Source organism: Scaptodrosophila lebanonensis, unplaced genomic scaffold (assembly GCF_003285725.1).
Source record: "Scaptodrosophila lebanonensis strain 11010-0011.00,11010-0021.00 unplaced genomic scaffold, SlebRS2 tig00000129-arrow-arrow-pilon, whole genome shotgun sequence".
Taxonomy (NCBI): domain Eukaryota; kingdom Metazoa; phylum Arthropoda; class Insecta; order Diptera; family Drosophilidae; genus Scaptodrosophila; species Scaptodrosophila lebanonensis.
Genome location: NW_022060583.1, coordinates 431263 through 447356, shown reverse-complemented (window position 1 = coordinate 447356; position 16094 = coordinate 431263). Strand labels below are relative to the sequence as shown.

The 16094-nt window shown below is 36.0% G+C and overlaps 1 protein-coding gene across 3 annotated transcripts in view; it reads right to left on the bottom strand.

Moving 5' to 3' along the window:
* The window catches only part of LOC115628806 (guanine nucleotide-releasing factor 2), a 36240-nt gene extending 21235 nt beyond the window's left edge, over positions 1–15005 (bottom strand). For 2 of the 3 annotated variants that reach the window (XM_030525019.1, XM_030525021.1), the window contains exon 1: positions 9130–10056. In XM_030525019.1, the coding sequence (XP_030380879.1) occupies positions 9130–9283 (154 nt within the window). In that variant the 5' untranslated portion in view covers positions 9284–10056. Of the gene's footprint in view, positions 1–9129; positions 10057–14873 lie in introns of those variants that run through there. The other variant, XM_030525020.1, reaches the window with a different exon arrangement.
* Between the last annotated feature and the right edge of the window lie 1089 nt (positions 15006–16094).

Genomic DNA, 16094 nt, shown 5'->3' with positions numbered 1-16094 from the left:
GCCTGATGCCAAATTTTTGGTTTCAAAAGTAAATCAAAATACACAATACTTTAGGAATTGCATTGTACATATTGGTGATACCAAATACCTAAAATATTTGTACCTGGTACTTATGTTGGTGAAAAGGTTTTGTCACTCCCTAACATGTAGGTTCGTCCGTATCGTGCACGAACACGTACTGTTTAAAAAATTTACTTTGCAGTCTTGATGGAATCAAAGCACACGAACTGTTGCTCATTTTGTTTTGGGGCTAGGCGTTAACCGGGTGACGTCATCATAGGTGAATGAATTAAAATATGTACACATGTATGTAAATACTATTAATAACACCTTCACAGTCTGAGCATGGGAAATGCACGAGCATAACAATAAAGAGTGCACTGTGGAAGCCACGTGCTTATGTATATTATGTATCCACAAAATTTGGACCTTTATGTACACATTGTACATATATATTTAATATATGTATGTTTGTATATTTGTGAATAGCTCATACTCTTTTGATTACTCACTCAAAATTTAACGCTGACGATGTTTGCGTTGTGGCTACTTTTGATTTATATTATTTTTTTTTTAATTTCCTCTGCTGGTTTTGTAGGCGCTCCGATGATAAACCTTTCTATTTATATGTGCATATTTTTTGCCAAATTCTACACATAGTATGTTTCTTTTGCTAACCTTATTTGTCACTTTACGCGTCCAGGGCAATACAATTTTTCCCTATGTAGTATGACGCAAAAAGTTATTAATTTCTTGAAGTTTTTCCCAGCCTTTGCACAGGCATGTTTGCGCTTCGACGGTTAGATAACTTTTGAGCAGAGCTGCGTCATAATTAAATATGTTTTATATAAAACAAAAGAAAGACGAACAAACAAAACAACTGCCGCAAATGAGGAGAACTCAACGGTACAGAGCAGAATCGAAAACGAAACTAAAGTTTATACGTACGAACATATACTCGTACATATGGGTTTGAAGAATACTCGCATATATGTACAATGCAAAAGAAGAAGAATAAAAAACAAAAGCGTAGCGATGAGGTCTATCGAATTGGACACGAGTGTCGTGACTGGCCGACCGTAGCCAAAGCTAAAGCTAAAGCCACAGCCACAGCCCTATTAATGCACAAGCTCCCCGGCCCAGCCCCAAGCCATGTAGCCCATGCGTGTGTTTTGTTATGGCCTGTCGTCTACGTCATCCTCAAAGCGATGATGAAGATGATGACGATGATGTGGACGATGACGCTGGCGCTGACGCTGACAATGACTCTAATACCGACGCTCACACTCTATGCCCTAAAGTCCAATATGCGCTGCGGTTTTACAATTCCCATTACTTGTACAATTCATCGAAGCAATATTTTGCAATATAATCGAAACAAAATCAACGAAGGAGCGTTATACAAATGAATCCAACCTTGAATATAAATATATCTTTCATCTATCTATACAAATAGTTATATAAATTAGAGCAATAGCTTTAGCAAACGCATTTCCTCCAGCTGCAAGGCCATCTGTTAACCCACCTACATATACTTACTACAGTGGAAATCACATAAATTCGCTATTTATCACGCATACAAGTATATTAATATAAATACATATACTTGAATATGTATGTACATATGTAAGCTTACTTCTGAAAGGTGTGTATAGTAGTTAGAAGCCGACTTGAAAGTTTGACTAGCAAGTGGGTGAAAAGTGCGTTTAAAGTACAGTTGTGCTCAAAATAATAGTAGTGATATTTTGAGAAGTAGTTAGACATGCTTGGAGCTTCATTCCTCCTCCTTGATGTCACAATCCCGTGGACTCAATGCCTTAGCGATGTGCTGCAGTTCTTGCACACGAAGGCTATGCTACAAAATACTAATATTATTTAGAATGTCCTAATATGAGTAATTAAAATAATAACCGTATTATTTGGATAAGTTGGCCAACAAATGAAACACTACTATTATTTTGAGCGACCAAATTAATGAAGTTTTGGAAAAAAATTATTTAAATTGTTATATAACCAGAATTTGTTGTTATTTCTTTATGATTTACTTGATAATATACTATACCTAATAATAAAAATTATTTTAAGTTCATTAAAACACGATTTCATACATTTTTTTAACGAACTAAATTTTTATGAAAGCACTACTATTATTTTGAGCACAGCTCTATATGACAAAAAATTAGAACACTTTCGAAATGTTAGGCAGAAGCAGTTTTTTATTTTTCATTTTTTTTTTGTTATGCGTCCCAATCACATCTGTATGAGGGAAATAGTAACCTTCCGGTATTTGCGATATAAATAAATATAGGTTCGCTCAATTGGATTCGTAAGATCCACATATCTTACGAAGAAGATAAAGAAATTTGTAGTCTTAACAGCGAGAAGTAAACCAACTTAGGTTCATTATTTTCTATATCGTTGCACAAATCACTCTTACTAAGAATGCCTATTTAGTTTCCACATATATCTTTACCAAATATTAAGGAGTAAAATGAATAATTTTATGTACTCTAGTTCCGTTTAAGCGATATTTACTGTATCGGCATTTTTTGCCACGTGCTTTTGAGCTCGGACACGCTTCACATGATCAATAAAAGAATGAAAGTTTTGCTCAGACGCAATAATGAAAATTTTATGGTCTGGCTTGACTGACCAGAAGAAAGCCATAGAGGAGACAATGGGTAGCAGCTATGCGTACGAGTACCTCCGATACAACGAACTACCGCATAGCACCTCCAATTATGACATCAATGGCTCAACCATTGGAATAACAACAACAACCACAACAACAACAGCAGCAGAAACAGAAACCTTGATAGTCACTGGACAGAAATATGAAGTACTTGTACATACTCGTATGTAGGAAAGCAAAAGTGTAGATTGCCAACGGTCGGTCTACGACTACACGAGTACATATCTAAGTGAAAATTATGCATGCTCGAACGTGTACATATGAGGGGGGAAAGCGCCACGCCAACCATACGTGACCATCCTGCTGTATGAATAGCTACCATAAAGTGATGAACTGATAATTTTACAGTCGACTTGGTTTTTAGATAAACACTAGATTTGCATGGCGGATTGTATAGTGGGATTGGCATTGCAAATATCTTGGCATTAGCACTACAGATAAGGTTGAGCGTTACAGGGAGGAGTTAGCTGGCGATGAGGCATAACACATTTCATTTACTTGCAGGGCTAACAATTAATTTCATTATGGAGCAACCAACGACCCCAATACTCGTATATTACAATGCACTGGCAATGTCTGATAATCTCCTCATCCCTTACTATTGATATTCACATATAATACATAAGTATGTAGGAGCGGTTACCGATATTTTCCAGTAATTGAGTGAATAAGCTTTGGATGATTGGGTAGCTATTCATGATCGAATGAAAATATAAATAACAGTACAATTATAGACTTTGTTGCTTCCTGGAAAATACTGAGTCTAATTTTTGTACTATCTAACAATAATATTGATTTTCAAGCCGTATTTCCAGATCCTCCAAACGAAATAGTAGTAGTAGAGTAGTAGCTGCCAAAATTTGGAAGGTCACATACTTGTATATAATTAAAGTAAGCCGAATTGGCTTTTCTAGAAAAGCAATGATGAATACCTTTAATCTATAAGCAGACAAATCATGTGGGTGCTAGCCACATCGTGGGTATCTGGACAAAATCTTAGACAAAGTAGCAGATCCTTAATATATAATACAAGTAGTAAATAAAATGGTATTTCTAAATGAGAATTTTGATCTCACAGGCAAAGCCATCGTATAAGAATTATTTAAAACTACCTGCAGTCTTAAAATAAAAAAAGAACTTAAGAGCGGTCACTTATATAAATCTCAATCTTTTGTGTTATGGCCTAAGTTGCAGGCCGATTCTCAACATAATGATAATAATACATAAAAAATAAAATAAAAACAAACAAAGCCCAAAACGGAGAAAAAGTGTTTGTGAATAGTATCCATGTTTTGGTTTTTACAGCTCTAGAGTACATACATACATACTATTTGTACCTTAATCATTCAATTCAATTATAGTAAGTTGGCTTTTATATAGAGAAAGAGAGAGTGAGTTCCACTTTGTATTTAATTGTGAATGTAAATCGAAAGCATTTTTCGCTTCCACATCTACTTTGGGGAATTGCACTGCTATACTATTTGTATTGATGAATACACAAGTACCTTTGTAGTATGAAGGCTTCAAAAGAAACATATGACGGAATTTCTTTGTAAAATGCAATTTGAAGCCAATTACCTTGATTTCGCGTGCAGTCAATTATTCGGAATTACTTTTCTCGTATATATTAAAAAATATGTATGTGCACACAATACAGGGAAAATATACATAAATAGTATATTATTATATGTATGTATCCATTACCAAGGACGTCAGTGTATTACAGCAATTTATTACGCGTTTGATTGGCTACAACAATAGAGATTGTCGATACGGCAGTCGCAGGAATTCGGATTCAGGTTTCATCATAACAGGGAGTGGGAAGGATCTTTGCTTCAGCGTTCAACGATATATATAGAACGGAAAATAAGGACCATCCGTTCATAAGGAGAAAACTGAAATGATTATCTATCACAGTACATAATAGTTACAATTATATCTTGTTGAAGGTCTCTAGATAGGCTTTAATAGGTGAGAATCTCATTTACCTATCTTCTTGCGCTTGGATGCTATATTGACATTATCATTTTATGGGCTTCTAAAATAATATGCCAATACTTTAAATACCTTTGTTGATTTTAAAGTAATTTTTACGACTAATTCATAAACTAAAGAATTTGAAAATTGTACTCTTGCATCATTATAATTTCACCCATTTAATCGATCCACCTGGCAATATTTTAGAGTGTTATAAAGCTGGTTTATAATAAATCCCTTTGGTCCCACTGCTCATTTCAATAATTTGTTGAAGTAAGGAGCTAACTTCTAGGCGTACTAACAACTCTCTTAAAAGATCTAATATCAATATATTCACTGGTAACATTAACGTAAACCACTAATCCAACTAACTTCTACACCCGTCAACACTTGGTTCTATATTTAACAATTTCACTAACAATGCGCACAATATTTTATATCAAATCAAAATTATAACTGAACAATTACCTTCCATCAAAAGGGAGAAATTTCGCGTGAACTCGGTATTATCGGAAAAGGTAATAAATACAAATGTACATGTGTAGGCAATTACTTCGATAAGCGCAATGCTTTTTATTTTGCTTATTCACTTCTTTATTAAATTGTTCCTCTATTATTCAAACATTAATTCGTTTGAAAATGTACCTGTTGCTGGCTCATATGTATGCTTTTCCATCAATGCCCCCACCTGTGATTTCAACTTCTATCGTTTCTTTTGTTGTTGTTGCTGCCAACAGCAGCAGCCTTTCCATCTATGCTGACTGCCCCAACATTTTATTGTTTGACTGCTGTGCATTGTCAATTGTCGCCATTGCTATAAATTTATATACATATGCCGATGTGTGTTGTCTATATCTACATATAGTCGAACATATAAACATATAGCCTATGCAAGTTGGTCTGTGTGTTTGCATTCTATGTTGGCCATTGTCAATTTTAAGTGGCTGTCATTTTTCTCATTTCGCAACTGAGTCGAATCCGGCGCCCTGACAAATACTCGTACGCGCAAATGGATGTGCAGTGGCGTGGTCGGCAAAGTATTTTAAAAGGGGGCCTTTCAACGGCTTTTTAAATTTGATTAAAATAAATCATAAAAAATCAAACCCCTTTTAAGCACATCTCTTGGATCAGAAATTAGTAATTCAGAATTAAAAAAAAAAAATTTGTGCTATCACATTATAATTTCAATAAATATAACACTGTCTGCAACCCATTAATAATTTGGGGACTCTTTCCTACAAAATGCCAATTTTCTGTTCAATACTAATAGTGAACAGGTTCAAGATAATGATATAAATTAAACTCTAAAATTGAGAACCTAATATGCCGAAATGCGTTTATTTGTTTTAAAATAAACATCTTCCGACTTCAAAGCGGCTTAGTGGCGATAAATTTCAATTTCACGATGAAGTGTCAACTAATATAAAATAATTTGGATTGTAATCATTAGAAATACATTTATATTTATCATAATTCATAATCAATCTCGATGAAAAGTTTACTGTCCGTTGAAAATGTTTTTATTGGACTCATTTATTGAAAATCGAAATACGTATAAAACAATATATGTATGAGTGAAACATTTATTACACCTCTTAACAAATATTTTCATGAAATATTTGCTGGCGACTAGAAATGGAAATAAAGTATTGAAAACACAAACGTGTTGATCGTGAGACCATAAGCTTTTCAAATTAATTTCTATACATTATATCTTTTTTTTGCCAATCACAAATTATAGGAGTTATCTGGGAAGTAGTAGAAACGGTTTGAGCGATTTATTTCATGTTGTACATATATTATTTTATTAACACAAAATAAATGTATATTGAGGTTATTTACAAACTCTAGCGACACAAAAAGGGGGCTACTCGAACAACATACGCCCCTGGGCCTGTGTGGCATTGTGGTCGTTTTGAATGCATTCGACTTTGACAAATTTACACAAATTTCAATATGCATTCATTATTAAAATATTCATCGTTGGCAATAGAGCGGAGCATGCAAATGACCTATGGGGCTTTTGAACGATCAAATAAAACCGACAATAATAAAGGCAGCAAAAGCAATAGCACATATTGGCAATAATAGAATTGTTTGACATTTTGTAATGCATAAATGAATTTTCTGTTACTGATTGTAATGTTGTTTCCTTTTTTCCCTTTTTTCAGAGGTAACGAGCAGACAACAGACAATCTGAAATTGATGCTTTGCCCAAGTCTGGGTGTCTGTTAGAAAGTGCAGTGAAAGCTGTGCATAAACGCAAAAAAGCAACAGAAACAAAATGTTCAATCAACAACAATTAAACAAAAACCTTTCATTGAACATTCAGATAGATTTTTTTGTTTGCTACACCATGCAGCATATATATGTACATACATATATGTATATTTATGTATGCATGTGTGTTTGTGTGCTCCCAAAATGTATTCGCAGTTTATAATTATAAGATGGAGCGAAGAGAAAAGAGGAGTGGGAAAAGTTAAATGATTTCTGGTATTCTAACAATGACATATGTAAACGACGATGATTAGATTAGATAAATACAATGCAAACTTTCTATATCTCTCCCCCCTTCCCCCCACAACGCCCTACTTCTATCTCTTGCTTGGTTACTGGACTGCTTTTGTTTTCTACAATATATGAGTGTTGTCGCTGGCGAATTTTTTTGTCGTTGAGATAACTACCCAACTAATGGCAAAGGTATCTACATGCATACATACATTTGTATGTATATGTTCCAGCAATATCAGCACTGCCGATATAATCGGTGACCGCAAGCACCCAATCAATATCATTTATGACAGCATCTATAAATTAATAACTACATATATGTACTATTTCCAGGAATATATTTATCTAAATATCAAAGTGTATTCACAGGCTCGTATAAAAACTAAGATATTTAGATAACTCTTGTCAAAGCAGGTAATATATGCCGTTAATTTCCTTTCTAAGCGATCTCACAGAGATACCAAATTTCGAAACTTTAAAAATAGTAATATCGATGTTATTAAAAGACGTACTCTCCAATTAAAATTGTTTATAGTAATATTAATCGTGAGGAACTACTACATTTTTCTAACATTCAAAACATTTGACGAATTGAAAGAATTTATCTCTTATTACATTTAAAAAGTTGCGTTTTTAGAAAAAATTCCAGAAACTTAAATTCTTCAACATTTTTGCTCACTTATACTAGGCCGTGAGCAAATTTTCTTTGAAAGAAACACGCAAGGCCCGTCGGTGTGTTGGGAGAATGTTACAATACTCGTATTACAGAACAGCCTAATGACTGTTATCAATATATTTTTCATTGCTCCACCTCTAGCCATCGATGACTTGCTGTACTATATAATTGCATTGCTAAATACCGACTCACCAGCTCAGCTATTGTATCGTAAAAAACAAAAATGAATCAACAGATTCGTTACGCGTTAGTTAACCCATTAGACCCCTTATAGTACACTAAATGCGAATATAGCGCAGCGAATTGGACAGAAAAGCATATCGATATGTGCTTCTCTACTGAAAAACAGCAGTTTTGTTCAAAAGTTATATAAAAGTAAAAACTAAGTTATGTTAAACACATCTGGGACTAGGGCTAGAGCTATTTCAACACCCAATGCTGTATTTAAAGCCGTCAATACTCGATGTACGGCTTCTTCGTGCTCGTCAGTGATTGATATGATAGCGTTTATTAGCATTTATAATAAATAACTTCAAGTATGCTAATTCATTTTCCATTTTAATGCAATTTTCAATTCAAACAATAAATTTGTGGCTCAGCTTAAGGTCTATAATGCGTTTTTCTAATGTTATTTTCGCGTTAGTTTAACTTGCCGGCGTTAATTTAGCAGTGTTGGTAAACGAATAAATGTTTTCTAATTAATTCGCAATTTTAACTGATTGTAAACATTGGCAAATGTTATTGATTTAACGGCACTAGTATGTCGATTGACAAAGTAGTTATAAGTTAAAAAACCAGCACTTTTTAATGAAAATATCGCTAATTGCTGATTATTTACATATGTGTGCCGAGTATCATAATGTATCTGGGTAATGAGTACATTAGCAGAGATAAGAACAGGCGAATAACGATATTGTTTTTCAACTATAGGTACCAAATAGAAATAGAATACCACCCTGATAGAGAATCGATCAATTATTATTTAGAGTTCGATTTGGGCTGGAATGCTCAGATATTATTATTATCATGTAATATGTCAGTAGGAAATTGACTATATATTTGGTTATATCGGTGCTAACATCATCCACAATATACTTATATACAATGTGTGTGTGTGTAGTTCGAAACAGAAAAAGCTTGCGTGAATATGTTTCATAATGCGAATGAAATGTTCATTTAAAAGCTGATCCAAATCTATTGCCTAGATCTAGCCCTTGAAACAATTAAAAAGAATACGAGTATAATAGATTATTGCTTATGGAATACGTACGATTGGTAACAACATATGCCGTTGCCTCCGTTGGCGAGAGATCAGAGGGTACCGCCGTTGCCGCTGCCGCATCATCGGCACTTGCCGCACGATTGAACGGACGGGGCTTTCGATTCTTGAAGCGCAGCCGCAATTCCGTGTTCAAAACACGCATATCGCACACACCCTCGTCGGCAAACGGGTCGACGTCGAATTTGATGATTTTATAAAGATCGCAAACGATTGCGGGTCACGATGGCGGGCTATATAGTATACTGCCAATATGTATGAACAATCACACATTCTATTATAGGCATGAAATTGGAGCGAACGCATCAGCGACAACAATACGTTTGTCTGGTTCTGATACTGATACTGATTTTGATTCTAATGCTGATTCACATTCAGATGCGATCCGAACCGATCAGATCAGATCAATCGATTGATTGATTGACTGTCTGTCTGTCTGTCTGACTGAGCTTTCAATTCACTTGAACACACCCACAAATACACTCCCTGGTACTCGTACCTTTGGCTTGATTCACATGCACAGCAATAATAACAATAATGTATGATATAAAAATCGAGTAGCAAGAAAAAAAAGTACAAACAAAAAATATAAAAAAGAAGCACTTGCAACTTAAATGCAAATTACGATAATACACGATGACAGCAGCTGACACTCATGAGAACGCTGAGAACACGATCGAGCTCACATACTACTTGTATAGACTACTCGTGTATATACGGATTCATATTCATATATAGTATACTGCATCCCAATCATCATTGGCGCACGATATGGAGTTTCGAAGTAGCGAAAAAACAAACGGATCGCGCGCTCGCCTGCCTGGCTACGTGCTATATGATATCATAGTCCGCCGCCCTCAAATATCACTGGAGGTGGATATGGGCGGTAACAACCTTATTGTCTCTGCTATCGGTCACGAGCGTACGTTTTGCGCCACCGTTGATGTGAAAATTTCGCGTACTACTGACTGAGCTCTCGCTCATGTTCACGTTGATTACCAACCGAACCTCGAGCACACACACCAGCTGTGGCGGCCAACTGTGCTGATGTTGATGAGCGAAACGCGCTCTGCCGCCGCTGCCACCGTCGTCGTCGTCGTCGTCATCACCGTCGCTGTCGGTGTTGTTGTCGCCGCTTCCATCGCCATCGCCATCGCCATAGCCAGCGGACCGCACCGTGCACTGCCAACAGACGCGCTTTTACAATCTAATCGCCCCGAGCAATGCTAGGGGCAACGCCATGAGGCGGACTGGAGGGGCGGACTAAACAATGTTGTCACCGCCACTGCACAATGGGCTCTTACTTTGATTACCATGGCTAGTACCTACTAGTTTATATCTATCAACATAATATCCGAGAAGTGAAATCTGAGTTTATCTCCAAAAGCCAACATACATACATACAATATTTTATCTTTGAAATAACAAGATATAAGTAAACGGAAGAACAGCAAGATCAGCCTAAGCATTAATTGAAAGTTATGGAATTGGAATTAAGCAGCGCTACAACATAGAACTTTTTAAACGGTATATGGAGGGAGGATTTGTTTGTATTAGATTTCTTTTTACCAACAATTACCATCAACTACTGCCCTGTATGTAGCCCTATCCTATACATTGGGAATGAAAGGAGTGTGCCTTGATCAAATAAAAGCCTTCCAACAAAGTCCATATCTCCTTTACATCAATAAACATTTTAACCGGCACCCGAAAACAACAAGTTCCTGGCTTATATTTTTTAAAAGTTTCGATTAAATTGGAACTCCCCAGTATGTTTCCTCTAATAAATACATATTGTAAATAAAAAGATACATATTATTAGATTATGTTGGACAATATAATAATACTATATATGATCTGCATAACACTTAAAAATAATGGGTGAGTCACTCTCTTTTAAGAGACACAGCTTGAAGAGTGGCTCCGAGCCGTTTTAGAATGATCCCATGTCTACCAAATAAAATACTAGTGCTTGCATTATTTTAGTAATAATTAATCTTAATTTGAGCCTTGGATCGTAAGCTCATATGCATGCGTATCTCACATACTATATACAGCTATACACCTAATTCTGTTTTTACACGGAAGATTGTTTCCAGAAACAGCCGTGTAAAAAAGACAATGATCATATGAAAAAATCGCTGATTGGTTGCTTATCTCTAAAGAAATATACATATATGCAATTATTAATTTTTAAACCGTGTTATATCACAATCGTGTAAAAACAGAATTAGGTGTAACATTCATTCAGCTCGTACTCATAATACAATGTTTTTGTTTCGGTTTATGGCAACAAACATGGAATTTATTTCGGGCTAATTGCTGGACTGCCCCACTGTGCGCTGCTGCTACCGCCGACTACTGCCGACTGTTGTCAGCTGAGCGTTAAAACGATCAACATTTACACTTTCAATGAACTATGGTACTTAGGCATAGAAGCTACGATTTTCAACAAGCCAATGAGTGTATGAGTTTGCAAAGCGTGTGTGTTGTTGTTGCTGTAGTCATTTAAACAGTCGCATGACAATGGCGACTTATATTCGTACGAGCAAGAAGCAACTAGTTTGGTGGTAAGAAAAAGAAGGGAGTGAGTGGCATTTGTTTTTGTTGTCGCTGCTATCACAACGCTGCTCTTCGCGCTCAGCTTATCAATCAAAAGTAATCGTAAGCCAAATGGCAATGGTGTCGTGGCTTACGTTTGCACGCATTGCAGGCGTTGCACTTTAATACTCGGTAAGCTATTAAAAGCAACAAAAGCAGCAGCAACAACAACAACAACAGGAGGAGGAGCTATATACCCATTTACTGTCAGTCTTATAGCCAAGCGTATAATAGCGGACAAACAAATATAAATTAGCTTGGGAGAGGCTCGCTGATGCTTATATGCCCTTACAAGTGTTCCTTTGAAATCCCTAATACTTGTAATATACATAAGTATAGATATACCGTTTATTTACAACCTAAACAAACCTGATCATTTCTATGGCAAATTTATGATATAGTTGTCCGATTTAATTCAACATTTGCAACATCATTGATTTTATTTAGAAACTTGCCTATGTTCTATTCGGGTATCTGGTATATTTATAAATAAAATAGTTTTTAAGACGGCTTTACAAACATCATACCATAAGCAATGTGGTCTTTGTTAGCGTATATCAAGAATGGAATGCCCGTTTTAATCTTATTTATACCCTGTGCGCAAAGGCTAAACGGGTATTAGTCTTTATAACACCAAGAAATACCTAACAAAGTATTTACGAGTACCTATGTATATTCTTCATCAGCACGTCGATTAAGAAATTTCGATATACCTATCTGTCTTTGAAGCCTGCTATGCAGGTTCTTCTAAGCTCTAGGGGTTCCTTGTCGATGAAGCATTTGGGCCTTACTTTCAATTTAAAGCACCATCAATTGCATTTAGTTTTGTTCCTTTAAATGTATGGTGGCATCTGGATAGATCAGCTCTTGAGGAACTTCGTTTTAAATATTAATGTACTTGTATTTTATCTACAAATGCTACTGGCACTTCTTCGGTTTCTGCCAATCCCCCTTCTGTCCACTTTGGATAAGCAAAATGGTCGAACACTTGCAATCAGATTTCGAACCATCGCCCTCTTTCTTAACAAAAAATGTATAGCTCTTGAATTGACGAATAGTTATGTCCTAGAGACGGGAATAATTGCTTAAAGGGTATACTAGTTTAGTGCAAATGTATGTAACACATAGACGAAGGCGTGACAGACCTCACAAACGATATACTATATGTTCTTAATCACTATGAAAACATATCAACACTATGAACGATATAGCCATGTCTGTCTGTATGAACGCAAGGATTTCAGGAAGTATAAGAGTTAGAATAGCCAAACTTGGTCTTCATATTCCTTTGAAACTGTAGGCAGATCAAGTTTATCTTTTTTTCTGATAAATATTTTGTATAAAAAAATTATTTAAAATATACCAATATTTATGTTAATGATTAAAAAGCAGTAATAAATAAGAAAATTACTAAACCTATGTAATTCACAAAACTTTAGTTTAATGTACATATTTAGAATTAAAGCTGACATTTTTCGTTTTTTTTTTATTGTCTGTACGCAGAGTTATGCGAGTACGTGTAGACTTCAGGCTCAAATGTAACATTTTATCTTGTTAACTTTTAATATAAGGGAATAGAGATAGAGGATCGTAATAGACAAAGAAGTTCTAATACGAAAGGTGATTTTTGCATCGATCGTTTCTTATGGCACTACATAAAATAGGTAGACTTTAGATAATTTTCATTAGGTTAGTCTAGAGGCAACGTTTGCGCTTTCTAGTCTGTATGGTTGAAAAGTTATCAATCATACGGGAAAGGTCTCTGTCGATTTGTGTATCCTTATAACATGAGATCTGCCACACCCCTAACTACTTGTTACAAATGTTAACGTGCCATTTTTCGAACTTAACTTTGTAACACTGGATCTAGTATCGTCCATTCCGATAAGAGCAACTATAACTGAAATGGGAAATCTAATCCTTTTTTTTATCCAATTCCAAACAGATATTAAGTACGCAAAAAATATAAAAACAAGAACATTTACAGTAACAAGTATTTTTATTTAATGTTAATCTAACAACTATGTATAGATATTATACAGTTCAGTGGTTTTTCTTTCGTCGACGAGTATTGAAAATTAACAAGTCCAAAATATGAGCACCATATTCCACTAAACTTATATACCTTTTTACCATTTGGGGTAAACAGCTTGGGACTGTTTTGGTTGGTATATACATATGTAAATAGGGCCAGTCGTTATCTATACGATCTGCCATAGTCGAAACCATGATCTAAGTAAGAGTTCTCCGGTCTCACAAGATAACCTTTTATACCGATCAGCACACAGACAGGCCAAATAAAGTTGCATTACATCATTTTATAGATACTTCTTTTTGTTACAGAGTATTCTTAATGGGGCATGCGCCAACTTTTGTGCAACATCCTCGATGCCATGACAACGCACAGAGAACTAAAAATCAAACTTATGTATTTTGAAGTATGGCGCACGGGACAACAACACATGTGCAGCATCTTACTGCATGGATGGCAACAGAGGGAGGGGGATGATGCTGCAATAGATGGAGGCAGAGTCTGTGTACAACAAAAATTGTTGATTCATTTGAACACTTCCTTCGGGCGGAGAAAGACTAAAAATAAACTTGTTGATAAAAGGCATAAAGCGACTGACTGCACATTTGCTTTATTTTTCTTTCTTTATTTTCATTTTTGGACAACCTGAACGAACCAGTGTGGGTGGCAAATACGAAAAAGGAAGAAGTCGCAGACGGCGTTAAGAACTTTTACAGTTACACACACACACACACACTCACACACACATATACATGCTATACATGCATATGCATGAACGTTTTGCATTGCGTTTCAGATGAATCATTTGTTGTTTTAACAGGAAAACCGAGTAGACGGCTAAAGTCGGACGTCGGCAACGACTGTGGCTGCGTCCGCGTCCGCGTCTGCGGCAGCACCAGTGACAGCACGCACACTTGTGTATACCCCATACACACACACACACACACATGCATACATATTCACAAATAAAAGAGCTTGTGGAGGAGCTCGTGCGTGTGTGTTCTGTGCCTGTGCCTGTGTGAGCATATTGCGGTGGGTTTGATGCTGCCGACGGGACTTTAACTCCTCCATAATAGGCGGAACCATTGGTTTTTGAACTTACCAATTTTCTGCAAGACGTTCATTTTATCCAATTTTGTTGCCTAATCCTTGCAATGTTGTTATGCATTGATTTTGTTATTACTTCGATTGCTATTGCTATTGCTATTGCTGGTGCTGCTGCTGCTGCTGCTGCTGCTCTTGCCGCCGGTGCGCTGCCGGAGCCTCTGCCGGTGCGCTGCCGACCTTTTGTGTGCGCACTGCGGGTTGTGCCGATTGTAACGATTTTTGATTTTTATTTTAATGTTTATAATTTAGAAAAATTGTTAGATTGTTTGTACCATAATGCTTTGTGCATTCATTTTCACAAAATTATCATTTATTAGGCCTTTGCAGCTAAAATTGTTATACATATTTAAAACGCGTGGTACACTCATTTTTAAATAATGTTGTTTATGGATGCTGAGGCTGTTGTTGGCGGGGGCGCTACTTAAACATTTCACTCGATTTATATATACATATGCATATGTATGTATGTATGTGCATGCCATATACCATAGCATACACACATATGCATGTGTGTGTGTGCGTCGCTCTCCAAGACTGTTTACGATTTCTTTACCCAAAAAAATTTTATTTATAAACTCGCGTTTTGCATATCACACTTTTCAATTGCGCAGCGATTCTCATTGCTGCTTATTAGTGCACGTTTCATATTGCGCATTTTTACGAATTTAATTAAAACTTTTATACATTTAATTCAATAAAATATATATAAAAAAATAATAATGCAGCACACTTGTGTCGATAGCTGCGCGGTAGCCCTGAAACTGGAATGAAAAGGCAGCGCTATCGTTATCGTGTTAACAGAGCGTAAAAATGGCTGTCACATATACGATACTCCCTGATTGTCGTATTTAGTTCTAAAACATATGGGAAATTTACCGCCGTTCTAAATTAAACAGTGTGGCAATAGTTGAGTGCAGTTCAAACTATCTCACTGCATTATCAATGCTTGTGGTGTGTTGCATAAAGCAGTGCGAATACCGGAAACACGGTATTCACTTATTTTCGATTTTATTTTGACTACACTTACTTACCTTCGATTTATTTTATATTTTTATCATATTCAACTAACTATTTGTTGATGCGCTATTAAGAAGTTGCTGCTGTTTTTCCTACAAAAACGCATTCAAGCTGGGGCAGGCCACCAGCAGTAGTACAGGAAAATGGTAAGCAATTCACCAAAGTTTGCTATCCAGCTTAGCCAAGACGCAAACCAATT